Source organism: Megalops cyprinoides, chromosome 10 (genome assembly GCF_013368585.1).
Source record: "Megalops cyprinoides isolate fMegCyp1 chromosome 10, fMegCyp1.pri, whole genome shotgun sequence".
Lineage (NCBI taxonomy): Eukaryota > Metazoa > Chordata > Actinopteri > Elopiformes > Megalopidae > Megalops > Megalops cyprinoides.
In genome coordinates, this window is record NC_050592.1 from 33,266,812 (window position 1) to 33,290,342 (window position 23,531).

General features: G+C 46.5%; 1 protein-coding gene across 3 annotated transcripts in view; it reads left to right on the forward strand.

Moving 5' to 3' along the window:
* The window catches only part of oxr1a (oxidation resistance 1a), a 152,800-nt gene that overhangs the window by 120,426 nt on the left and 8,843 nt on the right, over positions 1-23,531 (forward strand). For all 3 annotated transcript variants that reach the window (XM_036537999.1, XM_036538002.1, XM_036538001.1), the window contains 6 exons: positions 1,743-1,856; positions 11,036-11,191; positions 11,589-11,773; positions 12,702-13,402; positions 16,178-16,346; positions 18,778-18,943. In XM_036537999.1, coding sequence (XP_036393892.1) covers positions 1,743-1,856; positions 11,036-11,191; positions 11,589-11,773; positions 12,702-13,402; positions 16,178-16,346; positions 18,778-18,943 — 1,491 coding nt within the window. The remainder of the gene's footprint in view (positions 1-1,742; positions 1,857-11,035; positions 11,192-11,588; positions 11,774-12,701; positions 13,403-16,177; positions 16,347-18,777; positions 18,944-23,531) is intronic.

The window sequence follows — 23,531 nt, forward strand, 5'->3', positions numbered from 1 at the left end:
GTCTCTAAGTGCATATCTTTGTTTGTCTCTAACTACACACCTCCACCCATCTCTAACTACACGCCTCTGCCCTAATCGAACTGCACATCTCTGCCCCTCTCCAAAAATACACCCTTCTCTAACTACACTCCTCCACCCCTCTCTAAGTACACACATGAACTATGCAGCTTTGCTGTTTTCAGTACACACGTCCACCCTTGTGTAACTGCACAGCATCGCCCCTCTGTATCTGCCCTCTCCTGTGTTTACAGCCAGGCAGCACATTCACTTTCTCACAGCACTCATCCTCTGTGTCCAAACTGGTAACTCTTCTCCGCTGCGGGCCCAGTTCACCTGCCAGTTACGCCCTGAGTCACGTGGCCATTTGTCACATAATTCAGGGACAGCGCATCCATCTGGCTTTCCTCGCCATCCTCTGCCCCCACACCATAGTTAAACAGGCTAATTCCCTTTACAGCAGGCACCACAGTGGCTCGCTGTCTCCCGTTGGTGAGCCTTAAATATAGCAACAGGTATTCCGTTATAAAAAAAAAAGCACTCAGGTATTCCTGGGTATACACTGAGATGTTGTCTTGGCAGTCGGACCCTTGAGATTCTTAGTGCCATTGGGGAGCGTTCTAATGGGGGTGAGGTGAAGAGTGTACGTGTCAGTATACACACCACCTGCTGCTGTTGATATCAGCCCTGCTGGCCTCAAACCACAGCAGACACTCCCTCTCACTCCTGAGGCGATACCCAGCTTCCCATGACAGGTCACCCTGTGGGAATCAACATCTGCTAATGCAGGGATAGAGAGCAGACCACAAACCAGAGGGGTACACTCTGCCCTTTCTTACATTATCTTACATAGCTTATCTAGAGCACCATATACAGCTCACAGTTTTTACATCATTACACCAGTGGGTGTTTATTGAGGCAACTCGGGCTAACTGCCTTTACTAGGGGTACAACAGCAGTCCCCCACCTGGGAATAAAAAACGAAGGCCTCAAGGGTTACAAGCCCTGCTCCTTACCACTACACCGTACTGCTGTTGATATGATAAAGGTGTGGAGGAATCGTATGACTACTTTAGTAATTAAAGGCATCCTTACATCACCATCACGTCACTTGCCTGATTGAAGTTCCACAGCTGTTTCTCTTTCTCCATCCCATTTGGTGGGGTGTGTGTTTGTGCACATTACCCGCTGGTGTTGTGTCATCTCTCTCTGGCTGTGAGTGCTGTGGCATGGTGGTGCTGTCAGTCTAACCAAAGCACTCTCTCCGTTGGTTGTTTGGAAGGGCTGCAGCCTCTTACGACAGCAGCTCCCCTCTAATGTTTTCATTTGTATTGAAAGCAGCGAGTAAAAGTCACATGAATTAGTTCCCGGCTGCCATGTAATTATTCCCACAGCCCCCCTGCATCAGAATGCTGTTGTCCCCCTGAGATACGATAACCCTGTTATGAAGATGAAATGCTGTTTTTCTAAGCCCAGTTGCCTGGAGTTCTGATTGCACTGTGTGTGTGTGTATGTGTGTGTGTGTGTGTGTATGTGTGCATGCATGCGCGTGCAGCAGTGTTGAGCAGTATGCTGTGCGTGTGTTGCAGGTGCTCTATGTTCCTGACCCTGAGTACATCTCCAGGGTGTGTGTGTGTGTGTGTGTGTGTGTGTGTGTGTGTGTGTGTGTGTGTGTGTGTGTGTGTGTGTGTGTGCATGTGTGCGCGTGCAGCAGTGTTGAGCAGTATGCTGTGCGTGTGTTGCAGGTGCTCTATGTTCCTGACCCTGAGTATGTCTCCAGCGTGGGCAGCTCCCCCTCTCTCAGTCCCATCAGTCCCCTGTCACCCACCTTCACCGAGGCTGACTTAGAGAAAGTGACGGTATGTTGCCATTTTCCGCCAAGCACTACACCTCACCCTCAGCACCCTACACACTTGCGCTCTGCCCACTTCCTCCGGGGCCACAGGTCTCATTCACTCACTCCCCCAATGGGCACCTCTCTGGAACGCTACAGAGGTTACTGCTTACATTGTAAACACAGCACTGCTATTACTGGGGGCCGAAATGCAGCCCCCTCACTGCCAAGCAACATGAAAAATGGAGTGTATTCTGTTTTATTAATGGGCAAAAATCTGTAATTACACATTGTTTTTGTGTTCATAAACTGGCATGATTCATGGCCAGGCCTCTGCAGAAATAATGGAGCCTTGCTTTGTTCTGTCAATCAGAGAAATAACAGCAGTTTAGCACACCACTGTTCATTACTCTCCGGCTCTACAGGATGAGGCTTTTTTCACAACCTACGCGTGTTATGCACAATATTGTCAGAAACGGAGGCAACAGTGGCTACAAGAGTGAATGTAGGAGCGCTGAAATGCAGTCCTGGCAAATGCAGTCGCAACCTTTTGCTTTGTTTATGCGTGACAACCGTGGAAAAGAGTATTGTGGACACACTTCGGAGTGGAAAGGCTGTGAGAAAATTTAAAGGAAAATTGTTTAAAGAGCACCTAGGGTTGTTTAGTGAAACATCAGTTTATGTACATTTACATTTACATTTATTTATTTAGCAGACGCTTTTATCCAAAGAGATTTACAAAAGTGTACCTTACAGCTGGTATTTAACATGTTTACCTAACCAGAGCTTGAAAATCACTCTGTATTTTCTGAAAAAAGTGGTGAGTTGGAAAAAAAAAAATCTGTTCAGTTGGCTTCCCTGTGTCTCATGGATGTGTGAGACTAGTTTATTAATGTCTGATGCATCCAGTCAAAGCCCTTACCCCTGTGTTTTCACCAAGAACTACCCAGGGGAGCTTTTAACATTGAGAGATGAACCTCAAACTAATTCTAATGGCAGCAGACTCATAAGTAGTGACCTCAGGAAGGCTGGAAGGAGATTTACAACAAAATGTGTCTGGCAGGAGGCCTGCCTAACCTGTAACCCTCCTCACCTCTCTTCTGCATCTACAGAGAGCTGCCAGTGCATGGTCCTGATCATTCCTGTATTCCAGGGGCTTTCCCTGTCCCAAACTGGGCTTTTGCGAGACCCACTGGTGTCCACAGCCCCCCGAACATCATTGTCCTGTTCCCAATGCCCATAGCAACCATCTCTGTCTCGTAAAGCTATCAAACACCGTAAAGGCTTGGATGCTCGCTAAACACCACCACTTCCAATCCGTGCTGGGTCCCATATTCCTCTGGCAGCAAAGAAGGCACGTTCGACGGGCACTTATCTATTTAGGTCATGCCTTTACGAACGGGGGCATATTTCTGGGATCAGAGAGAGCGAGTGTGACTGTAGCGGAATTAAGCCTTTAAAGGGAGACGTCCTGTCTGATATTTAGAGGAACTAATGAACAAAGCTCATGCGCCCAGACACCCAACACGAAAGCAATTATTAAACGGGAGGGGGGAAAAAAGCTTTGCCTTCAGTGAGGGGGAGCGAGAGGCGACGTCACGGAGCACAGCCTAGAGCAGGAGCAATGCGCGATTCGATTTGGCAGCAAGCGGAAGGGCTTTAATAAACTGGGTTACCATGCATATTCTTAATTAGATTTTAATTAGAAGGCTTTTCTAATGGGTTCACGGAAAAGGCTGTAATGGGCACTGAGGAAAAAAAATCTGTTTGAATGGGTGGAAATTAAGGATGTGATGTGATGAATCGCATCGTTAGGACACGTTTGAATTTTCTGTCAGCCGTTCTCGCTTATCGAAAGGGAAACGACATACTTTATCTCCGCAGGTTGAGGAATTATCTTTGAAAATGTGAGCAGCTGCGGTCCATTCATCCTGAGACGGAGCGAGCTCAAGGAGCCCGATCGCCATCTCCGCCACAGGCGAATGTCTCTCCATGCTACGCAGCCTGTGCTGCAGATGGACATGCTGCTATAGGGATAACATCTCTGTGTGCAAAATTTAGTACACAGGAGTCTACCCTGTATGGATATAAAAATGAGTTTTCAGTGTCTAGAACAAGAGACATTGACAGTAGCTTAAAAGAACATATATTCATTAAAAACACATACAGATAAACAGAGTAAACAGGCAGTCTACAGCCTTGGTTGTACACGATTGGTTGTTCTATAATATTGTTCCCAAAATGCGTTCTGATTGGCTGAAAGGCCATGTTAGCCGTGCTATGATAACAGAAATGATGCAGAAATTAGAAAAACAGTGAAACTAAAAACAGTTCCAGTAGTTCATTGTTTGTTTAGTTTATTTGTAACTGGTATAAATTGGCTGTTTTTACAGTCTAATTTTGCAGTGCACTTTGACTATTGCTAAAAAAAAAAAAGGTTTTCAAATACTTAAAGTATACCTATATTTTGTATTTTGCATTTGTTGAGCTGGTTCTTGTTGATCTTGATGGTTTGATACAGTATTGTAAATCAGCAGAAAGCTTTACATAGTAATGGGCAATATGAATGCGTAATATAGTCACAGTGTTTTACAAGTATTTGTCACTGCGTTGATATTTCTCTGCAAGGCTTTCGGGTTGGCTGATTGTCAGTGCATGCTCCACTTATCTGCGTGAAGATAATTAACAGCATCGTGTCTTAGGCAGGTTACTCCAATAAGGAATCACCCTAGCAACAGTTGCTGGGAAAGCTAGAGCTGTGCCAGTACTACTTTTGCTAGGATAGCAATAGCTTTAAGTGACAAATGAGGCATTCAGAGTTTTACTCATTATAAATGAAAACAAGCCCCATGCATTTCTGTGCCTGTAAAATAGGACCCATTTCATAATTGCAGTCTCTGGAGGGGAGGGACATTATTCTTCTAGGGGTGTGATAAGGCACCCAGCACACAGCCTCAAGCCTTATCACGCCCCTGGCTGGGTTTGGATAATGCATTCCCTACTGTGTCTACCATTCACATAATTGAAAGGTCACTGATCGACCTGATCGAAGAGATTAATGATATGATAAGCAACGATATTTATAGCAGCGGTAACAAGGAAAACATACAGTACAGGCATTGAAGCATGTCCATCAATGTGTCCATTTTATCTTTGGCTGCAATGCCTTGTTTTAATTTTGTTGCTGTTGTGCATTATGTTGGTATTACATTATTGTGCATCTTTTTATAGCATTGTACATTATTGTGGTTCCAGAGCTTGGGATGGCAAACCTCTGTCCAGTAGGCTGGCGACTCGAAACCGGAAATTTTTGTCACGAGCAAATGGGGAAGAATTGGCGTTCACACAAGAGCGAGCGTCACTCCATGGCGGAAGCAGCCGAGCATCGGAGGCCTGCGATCCGCTGGCAGCGGCGCGGGGACATCTTGCAGACATGGCTGCGCACGCTTCCGTGACGTCTGGCAGGGCTCGAGGCCCACGTCACTCGGGGGGAGGGGGGTGTCGGGCGGCGAGCACATTGTGTCCGCTTCAGATGCCTCCTCCGCCTCTCGTCGGTGTTCCGTGCCAAGCCCCATTCGCCGGCCCTTCCTGTACCGGTGGCCCGCGCTTCCTGCAGTGGCACGCTAAATTTAGGGATGACAGGAAAGTGGACGGGGCCAGCGTTAATTACCTGTGCGGGGCTGCTGGCACGGGCCGCGTGACGCGGTAATGTGCACTCCTCGAAGCGTTCCAGTGACAGAGCTCTCATTTTCATATCGCCTGTGAAGTAACACAGCCCTGCAGGCTAGCACACAGCACAACATGCTGAAGTGTTTAATCAACAGCGTCATGTACCAGTAAATATACAGGGATTGTCTTTCCTCAGAAACGGCTCATTTTGTACACAGCTGCTGAATTGTAGTTGTAGTGCATTGATTTGTCCACAAGGTGGGGCTAGAGATTATTACTGGAATCATCTCAGTTCTGCACTGGATGTGCCTGAGGTTTGCACTGGCTGAGTGCTGGTGTTTAGATGTTGCAGGTGTTTCTGTTATAATTAATTGTGAAAATGATTAAGATTATGGTGAAAAAAGTGAGTCTGAAGAAGCTCCTCATCATGCTCCCTGGAATGATTCTAACAGTCAAATCTTTCCTTTTCTTTTATTACATTATTCTTATGCTTTGAAATTTGTTGCAGGAGCCTCTAATGAAGTATGCTGTAACACTTGTTGCTGCAGCCTTTATGAATGCACTTCACCACCTCTGCATTGGAAATTGCTTTGTATGCCTACCTCTGGAAACCTTAGTACCTGCCATGTGATAAAGTGTAAACAGAACCATGTCTGAATAAGACTGCAGTACGGTCACTCACAGGTGGGATTACAGCAGCAATGGCATAGATGTGACCCAAATCTGACCTTTTGACTGTTGTCGTCCGTCCGTATAAGAAGGACGGAGCTGTGGCGGTTGCGGTCACCCAGCTATTGTGTGTTAGACTGGCACGTCCCACTCATGACTGTCATAAAACCACTCCTATCCAACTGTCTGTTCTATGACTCATCGTCCTTTCGTATCTGCGCTGTGATAATTACGGGCACCATTTTTTGTGTCACGCAAACATTTTGTGTAAATGAGTGTTTTGTCACCATGCCTGCTGGTGGAGATTATGGGCTGCTTTATCAGAAGTCTTCACTGTGGAGAGTGAAAAGATCAGCTTTTTAAGAGGTGAGCTACCCAGAGAGAAGAAAAGGCTGATAAGGATGGGGTAGAGTGGTTTGCAGACTGAGAAAAGCCACATAAACAATCCAGATAAAAGATCAAAAGCAGATTTATTTTAAGATGAAGGGGGGGGGGGCTCCCGAGTGCCACAGTGGGCAAGGCCCTTGCCTTGATTGTAGACTGAGCCCCATGGTCCAGGTTGGAAACCGGTCATTTTGACTGACAGTGGCAGTAAAAACTGGCTTCCCTCTGGTGTAAGGGTGGGGGGGGTTGGCTGAGGCCTTCTCCTCTCTCGGCCCTCAGGTGCCTTGCATTCAGGCATCTGCAGATGGCACCTGTCGCATTGGTAAACTAGCGCCTGTCCTTCAGTGTGAGCCCGTCTCACTGCAGTCACTTGCAGTGTGAAAAATGCATGCATATCGAAGGATTCCCTCGTCTCGCTTCAGCACTCCTGCACAAGGTCACCACAGTGAGGTGAGCCTAGTGCACAACTGACCATTCCAAACAAGGTCATAATGGGGAGACAGCTTTAAATAAAGATTAAAAGAGAGCGGAACAGCAGTCATGTGGGATGGGCAACTACATTTTACATTAAATATATTTAAATAGGTATTCCTATTCTATGGATGGAAACTGTTTAATGTTTCTATGTAGGTTGGAAGTTCAGTAGACTCCTAACTATGTAGGCCAATGTTCAAGGGATACTGTTCTTGACTGCTTTTTCATTTGAGTGAGCAGAATACTTGGGTTTTCTCCAAATGTGTACTGTCCTCCAGATGCAGGACAAAGGTGAACTCAGGACGGCAGGGTTCACTGTTGGGTGTAGTGCCAGCAGTGCTGGGCTGGTGAGAGGGATGCTGGCGCTCAGGTTCTCCTCCATGCCCCATCATACATTGCACAGCTCTGTCCTCGCACAGCTCACCGCTCCCAATACCGGCATTGGTCCATGTCGTTTCTGTTCTTTTGATTGGCCAGCATCCAAACAGAGCCGTAGTCTTTTAAACTTATTACAGGTCACTGTAGCGTCTGCAGATGAGAGCATGGGCGCTCAGGTAAACCGAGGAGCATGGGCTCCACCATCAGGCAAATTGATCCCCCCCTCACAACGAGTATGCCCGCGGCTGATGAATAAATTATCGACGCAGAGGAAGTTTCCGTCTGTTTTTTTCCCCATCTTTATTCCTTGCAAATGAATGCAGAGGCAATTGAGAATAAATATAGACCAGACCTCTAGCCGGGAGCGCTTAAGTCTGGGACATATCTTACCTCACTGTATGCCTGCTGAAATCAACATATGTTGTCTGGGAAGATGAGGGAAATATTGAAATGTATGTATATGGAGCTGTGAGTCTAAAACCAGTGCAAAAAGCAGAATTCCTGGGGGAAGCACAGGAGATTAGCAGTGTCCCCATTACTGATGCTGAATTCATTGACCTTTGGAGCCTTTAAAAGCTGTTCCAGGTACATCCTGTGCTGTTGCTCATCTCCTTGTTTTACATGGTGTGGTTTTTAAACCTATATATGTACCAGGGTCCCGGGGGGGGGGGGGGTGAGCTGAGCATGACTCGGGAAGGACTCAGCCAGACATGTTCTCGGCTGAGATGGACAGCATAGCGCTGCAACACGTGTCTTTCTGTTTAAAGGCATTCATTTTTAAGGGTTCTGTTATTCTACAGTATTTTTGTGCCTATTGTTATTTGTTTATTAAAAAAAAAACATTTTCCAAAAGGTTTGGTGGGTCATATGCATGTGTGTAATCCCGAGGAGCTTGGTTGAATGAGTTCCTATCTATGCACTTTTTGTGACATAAGTTTTTTTTAACAATTTTTCTTATCGTGGATAAATTATAGACCTACATAAATGCTCATAATAATAGGCTCTGAATCCAAGACAACGCCTGACAAAGCGCTCTGAAACATAAACGCAGAAGCGCAGAAACAGCATACTAGCTCCAACAAATTAAAGATTTGAGATTTATATTTATAAGATTTATATTTATTTGTTGTCATTTCTCAGTACTTGCATACATTGAAACGAAATTTGTCCTCTGCATTTAACCCATCCTATACACTCATCGCCGTCACTGCTTACGGAGCTGCGGTATTTAAAAATGGTCTCACGCCTCACTGGAAGCAGAAAGAAGCATGACATCACTGCAGCTAGCATCCTTCCAGGGTGACAAACTTAGATAGGGGTCGGTCGAAACAATTAGACCCTCTGTTCGAGTCCCAAAGCACGAGCTCGGCGATTGCTGGCCACCCTTTATTTCCCATCACCGTGACGTTCACTGCTGTGAGTCAGAGAGATGCCAGGCGCCCAAGCTGAGATGGTATATATTTCCACATTTTAACAGTGCAATTAAAAAGGATAAATATAGTACAAGAATGTGCTGACAAAATGTATTTTGTAGTTCGCGTTTATTGACAGCCTACATTTAGGGGGGAAAAAAAAAACGAATATCCGAATCCCAAAATTGAAAACCAAATACCTACCCAACGAACGAATATCTGAATAGTTGAATATTCGGATCCAGCCCTAGTATGTGCCCCCATCGGCAAGCTCACGCCCCGTCCCAAAGTTAACTGGAATTCAGTTAGGGGATACTTCAGTTGCAGATTCTCCTCACAAGACCTTTCCGCCTATCAGTCCGCCTGCAGCTTTAGTGCAAGTAATTAAGAGTGATGGAGCTCCACGGTGCCGCTCACAGCGGCTTTGTAGCGCCAGTGAGCTCAGTGTGGGAGTCTCCGTGACAGCTTCGCCGGGCGCTCTTCCCTTTTCTCTCTCAGGAGTGAGGAGAGTGTAGGACGTGTGTAATCGAGTATCGGGGGAGGAGACGTCTGGTACCTGCAGTTTCGAGGACAGCCTCTGCGTTCCCGCGCCAGCGTCTGTCGAGAGGTGCTTGGCATGCCAGTGTGTTTCCCCGTGTGTGTGTGTATGTGTGTGTGTGTGTGGGGGGGGGGGGGGGTAGTGGAAATAGGCAGGGAAGTTCTTCTTTTGGAGGCGGTGGTTGCTGGAGTGTTTCGGTAATGGCCAGTAACACGAGGTGTGTGGTGCGCTGTTGTCAGCAGAAAAGCTTGCGTGTGGGTTCACAGTCCTCCAATCATCTTGATTTGTGCAAGACAAGATGACCTGTCTTGCTACACAGCTCAAAAGCACCTGTACCTGTGGATAATGGGTACAGCTTTCGCAAAGGTGTGCTTCCCACTGTGAGGGGCACTGTACTCTGCGGAGGTTCTTCCCCTTTCAATGTCAGGAGGTTCGGCTGCCCCCCCAGCGGAGCTGAAAGTGGCAGGAAAGGGAGAAATGGGCATGTGGGAGGTTGTTGAGGGTACCGGGCCACCTCCAAGTCTGTATCCACAGCAGCAAGGAAGCCAGATACACAGCACCATGTCTGCTTGACATGGTGCACACAGGCCGTCGCGCTGTCAGGAGTGACCCCACCAATCACTTAGCTGGCGGACCACAGAGCGGGACTGCCGAACTCAGCCACTGGAGGGTGCCAGAGCAGCAGGTTATTGAGCTCTTTGCATCTCTCTAACACTAAGAACCAGGGTGGAGTGATAAATTGGTTGGATAACTAGGAACCTTAGGTGGTCAGCCTTCCCGGCTGGAAATAATGTCTTCAGACACCACTGCCTGCGTGCAACCTAAAATTCTAAATCAAAATGTGTATAATATAAACACTACCTGATGCACAAGGCTTTTTCCAGCTGGCCAGTGATGTGGTGAGAAGCTGCAGCAAGCAGAGCACAGAAGGACTTTATTTAAGTCTCATGTTAAAATTGTTTGCATTTTAAAAAGCAAGGGACCTTCCTGATTTGAACAGTGTATCATTAACACGCTCCATGGCCTGCCATTTTAGCAGTGCGTGTCTCAACCCTGCGGCCCTCTGTGCTGGCCAAAGGAGGACAGAGCTCACCCAGCGAGGCAGCTTCTTTCAGTCCGTTAAAATCGACGCAAGGCATAATTGAGCATCACATTCCTCTTCCTCACAGCGCCGCCTGCTAAAGTACATATGTTGCTGTCAGCATCAATCTGCGTTTGTGTCCGCTCGCGCTCGCCAGACCCAGATTCCGTACATCAGCGCTAACATATTTATCGGGCGTTCGCGACCGCTGTGTAGGCTCCAGGCGATCCGGCGCAGACCATGGGTTATTCTGTTAGTACTGTAAATGAGAAGGCATTGACAGCCCAGCCGCCGGATCTGTGAGTGTGTTCTCCCTCCTTCAGGCGTCTGATTAAATCAATGCTCACCTGTCAATGTGATTGCATAGCACAAAGACTGTGACGTTAATGGCAGGTTCAGTTTAGAGGGAAGCCAGGATTTCTCAAAGTAAACTGCTGCTGGAGTGTAGTCATAGTGACAGGAGTCAAAAGAATGGGATGCCACTAGCTATTAGCAGGTGTTTGTGCACTTGTGCTTCACTGTATTGAAGACATGGAATGTGTTTGTGAGATGTTGCTCTGTGCATGACCGCCCCTGTTCCCCCTGCCCCCCACCTCCAGGAGTCAAATGCCGTCCCAAGGCCTCTGACGGAATTCCAGGGCCCAGCATTCGCCGGCCTCCGCCCCACCCGAGTGGTGTCATCCACCTCGGAGGAGGAAGAAGCCCTGACTGAAAAGTTCCTCAAAATCAACTGCAAGTACATCACAGACGGCAAGGTGAGCGCCCCCTGCTGTCTAACATGGAAATGGGAAAGCAGTGTGTCTCACTAGCTCTTTGTGACAGTCCAGCTGTAAAAGTGTGCTGTGACAAATACATTTTTAAAGGGTTTGTTTGTTGAATGACACGTGCAGCTGTGTGGAACAGTGGTAAAGAGCAGGGCCGTTAACAAAAAGGTTGCCGATTCGATTCCTTGCTGGGGCTATGCTGTTGTACCCTTGGGCAAGACACGTAACCACCAATTTCCTCAGTAGATATCCAGCTGTAACTGTAACCTATGGTAGTTGCCCTGGGTAAGGGTGGCTGCTAAATGACAATAGTGTAACGTAGTGTTAATCGATTGATTTGTCAAATGATTGATTGCCGTATTTGCATGTTGATTGATTTCTGTCCCAGGGAGCGGTTAGCGGCGTGCTGCTGGTGACCCCCAACAACATCATGTTCGACCCACACAGGACCGACCCGCTGGTGCAGGCACACGGGTGCGAAGAGTACGGCATCATGTGCCCCCTGGAGGAGGTCACATCCGCCGCCCTGTACCGCGAGATCACCGACCGCAAGATCCGCGAGTCTGTCCCCTCGTAAGAGCCCTGTCACAGCGCGCGTCACACCTGCACAGTCAACACAGAGCGTTTCCACGGCCACCAGGCTCCTCCTCGGCACACATCACATCACAGACTATCGAGGGTTAAATACGCCTCTCTGTTAGACAGGAAATGGCAAATCACACTGGGGTTAACTACATGCATGTGCACCCACCTACATCCTAAATTACTGCTTTGAGGTTCAGAGAATACTAACAATTTCTGTGGTCTCAGAGCCACCCACAGAGTCTCCGATTTTTGTGTTGTTAGCTTTCCTTGTGTTTTGAACATGTCTGCATTAAGCTGGTGTTATGGAAATGGACATACAGAATATGGTGTTAGGCTTGGCTGAAGGTTAGGTGCGGCTCTTGTGGCTATAGAGCTTTCTCATTTATATTTTACATTTACATGTATTCATTTGGCAGACGCTTTTATCCAAAGTGATTTGTAAGCATGTTGCAGGGGCTTGCGTCACGGTATGAAGGTATGAGGTATGCTTATTGTCCCTCCCTGTTTGCTCAGCTGCAGCGTGTGGCCTTTGTTCAGACAGGCATTTATCAGTGCACAGAGCTGTGTCCTCTTCCCGTGTTAGCACCAGCATCTGTGAATCACTAAATACCAGGGGTAAACATCTGGTGTTCCTTTCATACACATACCTTAATCGTGTCGTTATTTTTCTTACCGTAAAAAACATCCTTACCATGGAAGGTTTTGTCCTGTCAATGCCCTTACAATAGCCATTACTCAAGAGTCTCCTTATCCAGCAGGCTCATTAGATGACCAAATGTGGAGCATCTTGGGCATGCTGTCCATGGAAATTTACCCTCAGTAGAAGCCTGCCTGGCAATTGGCAACATGGCTGGTAAAACATTGGCTGAAAAGCCAGGCCTTTGCTGATGCACTTTGTGGTTGTGCCTCTCTGCAGGGACCTGGAGCAGCTGTCCCCGGTGCAAGACGCCAGTCAGCCGAAGAGAATATCACGGAGCGGCACGGAAGAGGCAGAGTCTTGTCCACGGGAGGTGGCCGCAGCAGCAACAGCAGCGGATAGCGGCAGCGCTGCCCCGCGCAGCGCTGAGGGCTCCTTCTCTGAGGACGTGTTCACAGAGCCAGACCTGTCCCCCATCCGGGAGGAGCAGGGCAAGCCTGCAGGTGAGGCTTCTGAGTCCGTCAGCACCGCCGACCGGGCAGAGCCAGCGGGCAGCAGCAAGTCCGAGGGCCAGCAGAAGGGGGCAGGGAAGGAGCCAGCTGAAGCGGGGCACACCCCAGAGAGCCAGACTGTCCAATCCCAGTCGCCAGCGGGATCCAAGCAGCACAGCACAGAGCAGTCCCCAAGCACACCCACAGATGGGGAGCAAGAGGGTGGGGCCAGGTCACGCCCCATCTCCGAGTCGCAGGGCCCCACCGCTGGGGTCACAGACCCCTCCAGCCAGGAGGGCCCTGACAAGGGTGGGCTGGTCAGAGAAGGGACGGCAGAGTCTGAGACAGATGTGGAGGAGCTGAGGAAGATGTGGAAGAGTCACACTATGCAACAAGCCAAGGAGCAGATGGAGAATGTACAACAGACAAACAGGGAGGAGCCGCCAGCCACGTCCGGCCAGGCGGCAGAGGGGTCCCAGCCAGCTGAAGGTAGGTGGTCATGTTCGGCCTTTAAAGAAGAAAACTCAGGAATCATTCTCTCTAATTGTCACTCAAGGCTCAGGATCTAGAAGGTCCATCATACATTTGTATTGGTTGTATAATTATGATTCTTTCTAAAGGAACAATGAATGAAGAGTCTTCTTGAGCAGGTGGTTCAGTGGGTTGTGTATTATTCTTTCACACAGTGGTGAAGTTACGTGGTCTAATTCGGTCCCTGCTTTGAGTCAGCAACTTTATCATTAGCGGTACTGTGCCATTTAGGGAATAAATAAGCCGACTGTTTTCAGCACAGCCAAGAACAGTGGTCTCAGAATAACCACTTGCGGTGACGGCATTTCATTACAAAGAGACTAATTGCGCGCATCCCCCCTCCCCCAAGGCCCCGTTGAAAGCTCTGATTAGCGCCGCACTCTCTGGCTTCCTGGGAATGAGAGAAGCGTAGCCGAAGCCCATGTGACGCTAACGCCCGCCACAGGCTGCAGTGAGGCCTCTTCCAGAGGTGTCACACCATGTCTCTGTTGGCTTAACCAACCGCGGCCGAGAGGTCAACGCACACTTTATCACATCTGAGCCCAGCTGTGGTAACTCGTCTGTATCCCAGCAACTATCCCACTGTGTTGACTCAGACTCTTCTGTCTGACACACAGGTGTATAGTAATATAAATTGCAATGCTACCATATAATAATATTCCTGTTTTTTTAACAAATGTACCCTATGTGGCCTTCCTTGCCAGGGACAGGAAATGCATCAGAATTGTCAGGTATATAACTTCCTTGGTGAAAAATAAGGGAAGCAATGATTGAAACTCCAGACCAACATTGATGTGGCTTTTTTTTTTCGTTTTGTTTTGTTGGTTTTTGAAGAAGAGGCACTACATTTTTAGCACAGAAAATCTGTTTATTTGTATTGAAGGATTAGTTCTCCCAAGAGCGGGATTAGTATTTTCGCGGTGCGTGTTCCTGCGAAGAGTCCTGTGAAGCTCCTGGTACAGCCACAAAAGGTTGAAATAAAAGTTTCCTTTAGAAGGCTCCCATCTGCCATATGTTCCCGATAACCTTTTGTTGGCGCTGTTGTGACACGGCAGTTGTGACAGGAATGAGTGTATCACAGGCTAGAATTAAGCAGTGCTTCTAGGAGGCAGAGGCCAAGCTCTGATCCGAGAACACGCTTCTGATACCCGGGCGCCCGCCATAGTGATAAGCTAAAATATTCAACCGATTACAGCCACAAAGACGGGGGTAGCGCATGCGAGGGAAAACAAGACTGAGTTTGGGCCAATGCCAACTGTGTTTCGTTCTGGGTCCGAAATGCCGGAAAGCAGCCCGACTCCTTTCGTTGGAACGCTGTGTTCTGTGTACTCCACGCTGAGCTTGCCGCATGTGAGGACTGCGTCCCAACCTTCTGAGAGCTTGCTCACCATTTTCTGTTAATATTCATATGAACACGACTGTAATTGATGAAGGGAATATGCTCCTGTTCACCTTCCTGGACCCCTTTTACCTTCATGCCTAGACATTGGTCTATAGTTATCAAATGTCCTGCACCATTCCTCTTCAGCCTCTGACTTGGCATAGCGGCAAGTTTTTGTTCTTTTTTTTTTTTTTTTGTTCCATCAGTGTTCAAAGTAAGTCAAAGGTTCCTCTCTGACAATTACTATCATACTGAGAACCCCCAGTTCGTGGAGTGGCCCAGCTAGCCTCTGCCTTTCATTTTGCCCCGTATCAAGATGGCAGGCGCGAACAGGAGCAGGGCCTTCAAAACAGGTCAAATTACATGCTCGATTAATGCGATTAATGCGTTTCAAATCGAATTCCTCCCTACCCACCCACCACCACCACACCACGCCGTTGGCCTAATTAAATTAGCAATTTCTCTGCCCCTCAAAACAGTGATTGATTTCAGCACTGGGTCACATGGAGTATCCTTGCAAACCTCCGCCAGAGATGGCCCCGGAGTGAAGGGCTGACAGAGCCGCTGTTAAAGCCGAAACCTCTGTGTGTCACACAGTTACACGCTCGGCCAATCTGTTTCCTCTGCTGTTTCCTCTTAAGTAGTGACTAACACCAGTGAATTCTGCTCTGCACTGTGGCTTCATTCTGAGCTTCTGTTTAATGTGATTAAGTGAGCTTAGATTAACTCGTCTTCTTGCCGAGATGCTTCTAAAGCTGATGGTAGAAAGGGTGTACATTAGTGTGAAAGAAAGGGAAGTTTCTTTATTTCTTTTGATACAAGAAGACAGGCAATCCCACAAATGCAGTCTTATGGGTCCGTCTACGTACTTGCTACAGTAATTACGAGCAGATTACATACCTTAGACTCTTGCATACATCTAGATATTTTGAGGGGCTGTTTCATATTTCATATTTACTGCACAGCGTGGATTTTCTTTCTGTCCACAAATGTTATAATCTTGGTTTCGCGAATGTGGGGAAAAAAAATTTACGAATGTGTGACGTGACTGAAACCCAGGAGGAAAGATTCGCGAACCGCGGTTGAACCAGGGGAAGTGATCACTGAAACGCAGTGAGCAGAAGTTAGCAGAACATGAGACAGGGCTGTAAATCCACTAGCTGTTTAGCACATAGAAGGAGGAAGATGTAGCAAGGGAAGCTAATCAATCACGGGGCTAATCTGAGGCCAGCAGCGGCAGCAGCAGCGCCAAGCCAAGCCTCCGGGTGATCAGTGGGCTGCATTAGCAAGGGAGAGAAGAAGACAAGAGCTGACAGTGCTGCCTGTTCCCTGTCCAATTCCTCCCCGCCCAGGACCTGCGGCGTCCAAAGAGCAGCAGAGGCACCAGTCCCACAAGTTCCTGTGCCTGCGTGTGGGCAAGCCCATGAGGAAGACCTTTGTGTCACATGCCAGCGCCTCAATGCAGCAGTACGCCCAGCGGGACAGAAAGCACGAGTACTGGTTCGCCGTCCCACAGGAGAGGTGAGGCTCCACCCTTACACCCCAGCCCTGCCACCACCGACAGTGGCACCATCATCTATGCATTCCCTTACTGGACATCACCGTTGAGGGTCATCCGCTGTGCTCAACACTACACTTTACCACCTGGTAAAGTGTAGTGTTCAGGTACCATCCAGCCAATGTTGCATCAGCAGCAGCTGTATTGAAGGTCAAGATTCAAACCTGCAATCCATCAGCAGCCTTACCCTACAGTTAAATGGGAAGTTTACAAAATGGGTCACACATTACTGTTCCTGTTTGAATTTCCAAATATTTTAAGCCACCTCTGCCATTGCGCTATTATAGAAACTCATTTGGCTATGTTTGAATGAAAAGCTATTCTTTTTTTTTTTTTTTTAAATTATAATTGAAAACAGGCCAAAACGCCCACCATATATAAGTGCTGGTTTTCAGCATGAATCATGGGAATCAGGGTGGTGATGCCAGTCATTTCTCATCTGGCTTATCAGCTTTGGCTCTTGACAGGGAACCTAATAGAGGGAAACATTATGTTTTTCACCAAGCTCATGAAATATGTTGTTCCAATAAATGAATCTAAATTGGCCAAACGGCATAATTCAATTAGGCCATTCTGCAAAGTCACTTCATTTTTAACAAGAATGAAATGAATTTGACAAGGCGTTATTATCATTTCTGGGCTACAAGTATAATGCAGTCATTGTACGAGCAGAACTATGAATCAGATGCCTGAGGCTCAAGTATGATGGACTAGTACAGTTGAAACGTAGGTTTCTACATCATCTGCATTTTAAATCCAGTTGCATTGTGTTCTATTGTTGCATTGTGTTGTTGTTATTGTTAATGTTAGAAATATTATTACAGATAATAATGTATATTTGTTACTTACTTTTGCATTACCAGATTTAAAAGTACAGATTAGTGTTTGAATCTGAGAAGTACTGGTGCATTGCAGGTGTTAAGGGGTTAAAGAGTTTCCTTTGTTGACAGATGAAACAAGCCCTCATGCTGAGCTGCAGTACTGCTTGTCCTAAAACCCACACCTGTCTCTTTAAATGTGAACTCTGAAACAGTGTTTCAGGAACCTGAAAAAGATAAAATGGAAAGGGCTGCTTCCCCAGAGAGAGCCTGAAAGCATTCAGGTGTGTGTGTCTGTGTGTGTGTGTGTGTCTGTGTGTGTGTGTGTCTGTGTCTGTGTGTCTATATCTGGGTGTCTGTCTGTATTTTGGAGTGTGTCTCTGTGGGTGTGTGTCTGTGTCTGGGTGTGGGTGTGTCTGTTTGTGAGTGTGAGAGTGTGTGTGGATATGCGTGATTGTGGATATGTATGTGTGTGTGTGTGTGTGTGTGTGCGCGCACGCGTCTTTTGCCAGGCCACAGGCAGTCACTGTGGTAGAGTTGGGGAGTGGTTAATGGCTGAGGCTCCACCCCTGCACTGCGTCTGCGCTGAGAGATGCAGGCGAACTGTTTTTCTGCTGTCTGACCTAGTTGAGTGGTCACCCGGAAGATGTGTGCAAAGTATCATGACAATGGGGTGGGCGCCAGGGTAAGGAAAGAGGTTTCAGGGCTACTGCAGCTCACCCAACTGCAAGGCTGTATCGGCAGCCTGCTCTGAGATGGGAAAGCCAGCACTCTGTGGGTCACATTCCCTGCCCTCTCACACCTTTCTAATGTGAACGTTTTTAGCTGTACATTTATATTAGGAGACATTCTGACTTAGAAAAAGTATGTACATCTAATAAAGTGGCATGAAAGGTGGTATTTACAGGACACCACATATCACTTCCAAACATGCATCAGCCCCTCACACAGTGCTGTGGTAACTGGTGTGGACATAAGTGGACACTGTGCTATGTGGATGGTGGCTACATAAATGCTCTGTAAGATACCTTGTCGTGAGACTTCGTACCCAACAAAAAAACTATGACATACCCTGCAGTAAAACTAAACCATACTCAACTGTAAAATTACAGCATACCCAGCAATAAAACACAAATAAGGGAAGGTGAGTTATGTAGTGCTGAAGAAGAACCTAATTCCACATAGTGATTGATATGGAAGTAACCATGTGTGACATGGTGATGTAAGTTTGGCGCTAGACTGTTGACATGAGGCCAGAAATGATGGCCCCAGATAGACCATTTTTTTCATGTTTTCATGTTTTCCCTTTTTTAAATCATGAATCTAAGCCTAAGCCCTTAACCTTTAGTGGGAGTTTACATGTAACAGTCTTCTGTGGGCATGTCTGGTATTTTATAACAAAAACAGGGAGTATTTTTGCTTCAGTATAACCGCTGCAGGCAGGGTTCCCAGCCTCAAAAATGGTGATATATTACCCTCTGCTCGAAGCCGCTGTAAGACAGAAATCTGAGCAGAAGTCTGTGGAATGGTGCATCGTACTCAAGCAGCTCACTGGCTCACCCTGTGCTCCCCCTAGATCGGACCACCTGTACGTGTTCTTCATCCAGTGGAGCCCGGATATGTACGGTGAAGGCCTGGGAGGCATGGGCCGTGAGCCCGGATTCGTGGTGGTCAAGAAGAACGAGGAGTCGGAGACCGGGGAGGAGCAGCCAGCCACCGACATAACGGCCAAGGAGTGGGAGGTAAGGCCTGACGTTACCTCGACGCTTTCTCTTGACTGGCTGAACATAGTATGCTTTGTTCTGCATCAGTGTTTTATTCTGATGTAATACCCTGCTGTGTTTTGAACATGCGTAATGAACATGTCTGCTGTTTGCAAGCTTATTGTCTATAATGAAAGGTAGCTATGTTTTCTGTGTCCCCCGTCCCCCGTCCCCCAGCCCCCACAGTTTATTTGACCGCCCTGTCAGAGTTGTTGAGTTTGCATGAAGCGCCAAGGTTTAGGTTATTGTGTAATTTGTGTGTCTGTGGTTTGCCCCGCCACTCTAAGCCACGTTGTTTATCGTGGAGTCACAGGTACTTTGTTTTGCATGGTCGAGGAGCTGTTTTGTGAAAAAAGCAATGTGTATACATGTTTGTGGTTTGTTGTATGCATGAGCACTCCTCTGGTTTGTCAGTGCTGGTTAAATTCCTTTGCAGCCTGTTTCTGTGAACTTCATAAGGATGCTGTAACCCTCAAAATGATGCATTTGAGCAGCATAGCAGCGGCTGTCACTCACTGTCTGTGTGATGTGTTCAGATGTTAGAAAAGGGATGCCAATGTAATGCACATGCAGCTGGCAGCTAAGTTGTTTAAACCCAGATACAAGGTTTTCATGTGGAGGAGAATGGGTACATTCATGAAAAACTTGACATGAAGTCCTCTAGTATATTCAGAGGCTTGCTTTCTTCCTAACCTCTGGAGAGAGACTATTGTGGTTAGGGTTTTAGAAACACTCATCAGTGCTAACATCTGATTTTGTGTGATAAGCAAGCATTTGTCTGTATTATGGGATGGCTACATTCACCTCTCCTATCCACCGACAAATGCACTGCACCTGGGATGTCATCAGTAATTATTAAAATGGATGAGACGTGAGTAAGATATGAAATCTGTCCTAAGCCCTGTGTCTGCAGAGTTTTCTCACTAGCACATTGCAGCGAACTATATTTAGCCCTTTGTACTGAGCTCAACTGATCATTCCATTTTGTCAGTACATTTGAGGCCATTTTCTTCTTTAATAAAGATTTCCATCGCATTCTCGAGAGTGTGCTGTGAACTTACTGATTAAGCAGCTGGTAGTCTGAGACCGAGACCTGGTTAAGTAGCGTTGTTGCAGACAGGCTAAATGCAATTTGCCTTTAGCTCAACTGGCATCGACGCTGGCTGTAAGGGGTTGGCAGGAGCAGTAAGAACCTCAGTTCAAAACCCGCTCGCTCGCCGACCCACGTAACATCTAGGCTAATACACAACGCAGCAAGATACCACCCGTTACACACAGCATTGCAATCAGTCTAGAGTGGGAACATTTGAATAAGACTGGGATATATCCATGGCAGGCCATCACTGGGTTCATACAGATTGCGGATTGATGGAATCACAGTGAAATTGATACAGGGGCATGGCAAAACTGATCCGCAAGCTGTGGCTTGGATTTAAATGTTAATGTAAATAAATGATGTAGGAAACAAAGTGGACAGAATTGTCAGGCCAAACCTCATGGACCTGACGAAACCACGTGATCATCTCATTTTAATAAGTAAAGATACCAGTGCCGAGAGTTAACATAAATTTTAAACAACACTCAGTCTTGTGTAAAGTTCTTTTACTGTATTATAATCACACACACACACGGACACACACACAGGCCTCAAAATGTATCCGTGCTCTTGAAAAACCACAAAAAATGCACATTGAGTGCTTTTTTATACAGATAAAAACATTTTACAGATTTTAATTTTTCTGCCAACACTGCATAGAGCAAGGACAAAACAATTGTGCATTCTTAAAGATTCAGAAGGTACTGATTCTGCCAATTTCAAGTGCAGCATCAGGGTTAAAGTTCAAGAAAACTTAAATGGCATTGTGAAGAGGATTCAAGATATTGTGCTATGAGGAAAGTGGGTCTGAAGGCAAAGTCAACAAAAAGTCCTCAAGAAGACTGGGATACAACATGGCAATACTGCCACTGTGTGTCTGCATTAGCTGTTATTTATGGTGGAGTTGTATGGAGGAGATGCCTTAAACCAAATCACAAGAGGGAGCAGCACAGATTTGACAAACTGCATCTTGACGTTGCTTTTCACCATGTTGCGTGGTCATATTGTGGTCAGACCTGAACTCAGCTTTACAGTCACAGATGTCAGTGGTGGTTGTTGCGAAGAAAGTGAAGCTCATGCTGAAAAGAATGTCATCCTGTCTGTGAAATATTGAGGCAGACCGGTTTTGCTCTGTAACTGTTTCACATCCGCTGGTCCTGCTGCTGCTGTTGAAATCAAGAGAAGGATGTATTCAAACATACAGGCCATTTTTTCAAAACACCTTTGCCATGAATCTACAGCTTGGTCATAAATTGACATCCTACCATGGTGGTCCAAAGCAAACACCATCTCTACAATGAAGTAGTTTCTTAAACCTAAAAATCAATATCCTGGTCTTGGCATTAACCCCATGACCACACTTTGATGGACAATTTGTAGTTCACTCTCCAGGAAACAGTTTACAAGTAAGGACAAAGCAATCTGAAAGAGATGGACAAACAAACAAATAACCTTCCTGGAAAGTGCCTGAGCTTAAGAAGACTGCAGTAAGCTATCTTCTGTGTGACCATTTCAAAGGGAGGACATATAGAACACTGATTCTAGGGATGTGAGTAACTCCGATCCTTATGTTTTTGGAAAACTTTTGATGTTGCTTTGGGCAGTGTTGCTACCAGTGTTGGTACAAGTTTATACTGTCTGTTAATACGGAGGGCTCTATGTTTTGTGCACTTGCGTTGCCTATTAATCGCCGTTGGATCTGTAAATGAATACGACTATAATAGGTCGATATATAACTGTACGTAATAGATAGTTATCACCACCACCCACAACCCAGGAAAATGTAGGTCTTTAGTTTGTTGTATTTTGTTGCAAAAAAAGATGTTTAGTTCAGTTCTTAATGCTTCAGAGTCTTTGTCGCAGTGTTAATTTGCTAAACCCTGGTAAACAATAATACAATAATTACAACAGGATCGATTTCAGTTGACACACCGTTTATAAGAACGAAAATAAGAATATGACTAGCTAGTATTGAGCAGCGCGAGTACCATTTGATGACCGAGTCTTCGGGTCCGTGTAGCTGTACTAGTTGTTTAGCTTTCATTTCCATTCAACTTGCCAACCATCTAGTGAGAAACGTAGTTGGCTAAAGTTATCTCGATTAGCCAACATTATACTTATGAAACGTACACAAATTGCTGTTTGTTTGGAGCCTTTGCCGGTGATTTGGAAATAGAGTTTGACAAAGCACCGCTGTACCTTTAAATCCCCCTGATCCCGGTAATATTTTAAGAGGAAGTTCCGTTTTGTCGTGTTTAGGGGGCGAATCGGAATTTACTTTGCTCATGCCTCGGATTCCAATTGGTGCACCGTGGTGTCAATTAACTCCATGGGGAGACCCATAGGGGTTCTATTTTGGTTTGTCGGACGGGGTGTTTTTTTCCGTATGTCTAGTAGATGCAACTGGGATAGTTTGAAGAAGCTGGAATGTAGCTGGTTGGCGAAGTGGCACGCATCGCCGGGAGCAAGACATGTTTTCTTCAAGACGGGTGAAGGAGGGAAAGCAGCTGACACCCAAATACACCTGTGCAGTGGTAATTACTTATGTTCTGGGGTGTTTCGCTAGCTAGCTAGCTGGCTAGTTTGTTTTAAACACAATTCTAGCTAGCCAGTTAGCCAGCGTTAGCTTGCTTTCTCGTTGTTGTCACTAACTTCGCTTAATGTTGCCTTGTCTTGTATAATGCTGTCACTGAGCGATCGGACTTGTTTGGGAAAGTTTCCACTTATTTAGTAGTTTCTGTGGCATCAGGCAATTTGAGACGCTATATTGCTACACTGGCTTGCAAGTGAGAATACTGTATAGTGAGCGAATCAATTTTGCTTGCTAGGAAATGTTAGCAGCAGTACAGCATCTTCACCTTGACCAGACTACACTCCAGTCTGTCCATGCAACTCATGTTGTCGACCTCGTTTTTAACTTTTATAATGTTAGCCACATAGCTTGCTAGTTTGCTGACTGATGGCAATCAGGTTTTGTTGAAGAAAACAAGAGAGTCAGTATAAGCAAGGCTGTCACCGATACACAGAGCTTGGTGTGCCGCGTTTTAGCCACCTAGCCTGATGTGATCGGACTGTCAAGCGCCGGCTCTGGTGCGCGGTTAATTGTATAGCGCTACACGCTGTGTAACGACTGTTGGAGTCAGAGGTGCTTATGCTGGTGTTGCACTGCCCGGGACTATTTTAAAGTGAGCTCTGCGTAAAGGTATTTGCGTCACCCTAACATCGTCTGTCAGATGGCTGAAATATAGCTAGCTGGCTCTGTCAGGCTGTCATTTTTACGGCCCACCAAAGGGGCCTTTATTATTTTTAAAGTGACAAGCTAAGTATTGCATCTGTGTTACCACGATGAACATCGAAATGTCTCTCGCGAGGCAGCTGGAAAATCCTGAAAATTCGATTTTGTGTATAGTGATGGCTGTCATACATTTTTCACGGGGCACTTTTCAGTAAGGACACAAAGTGCCAACTTTG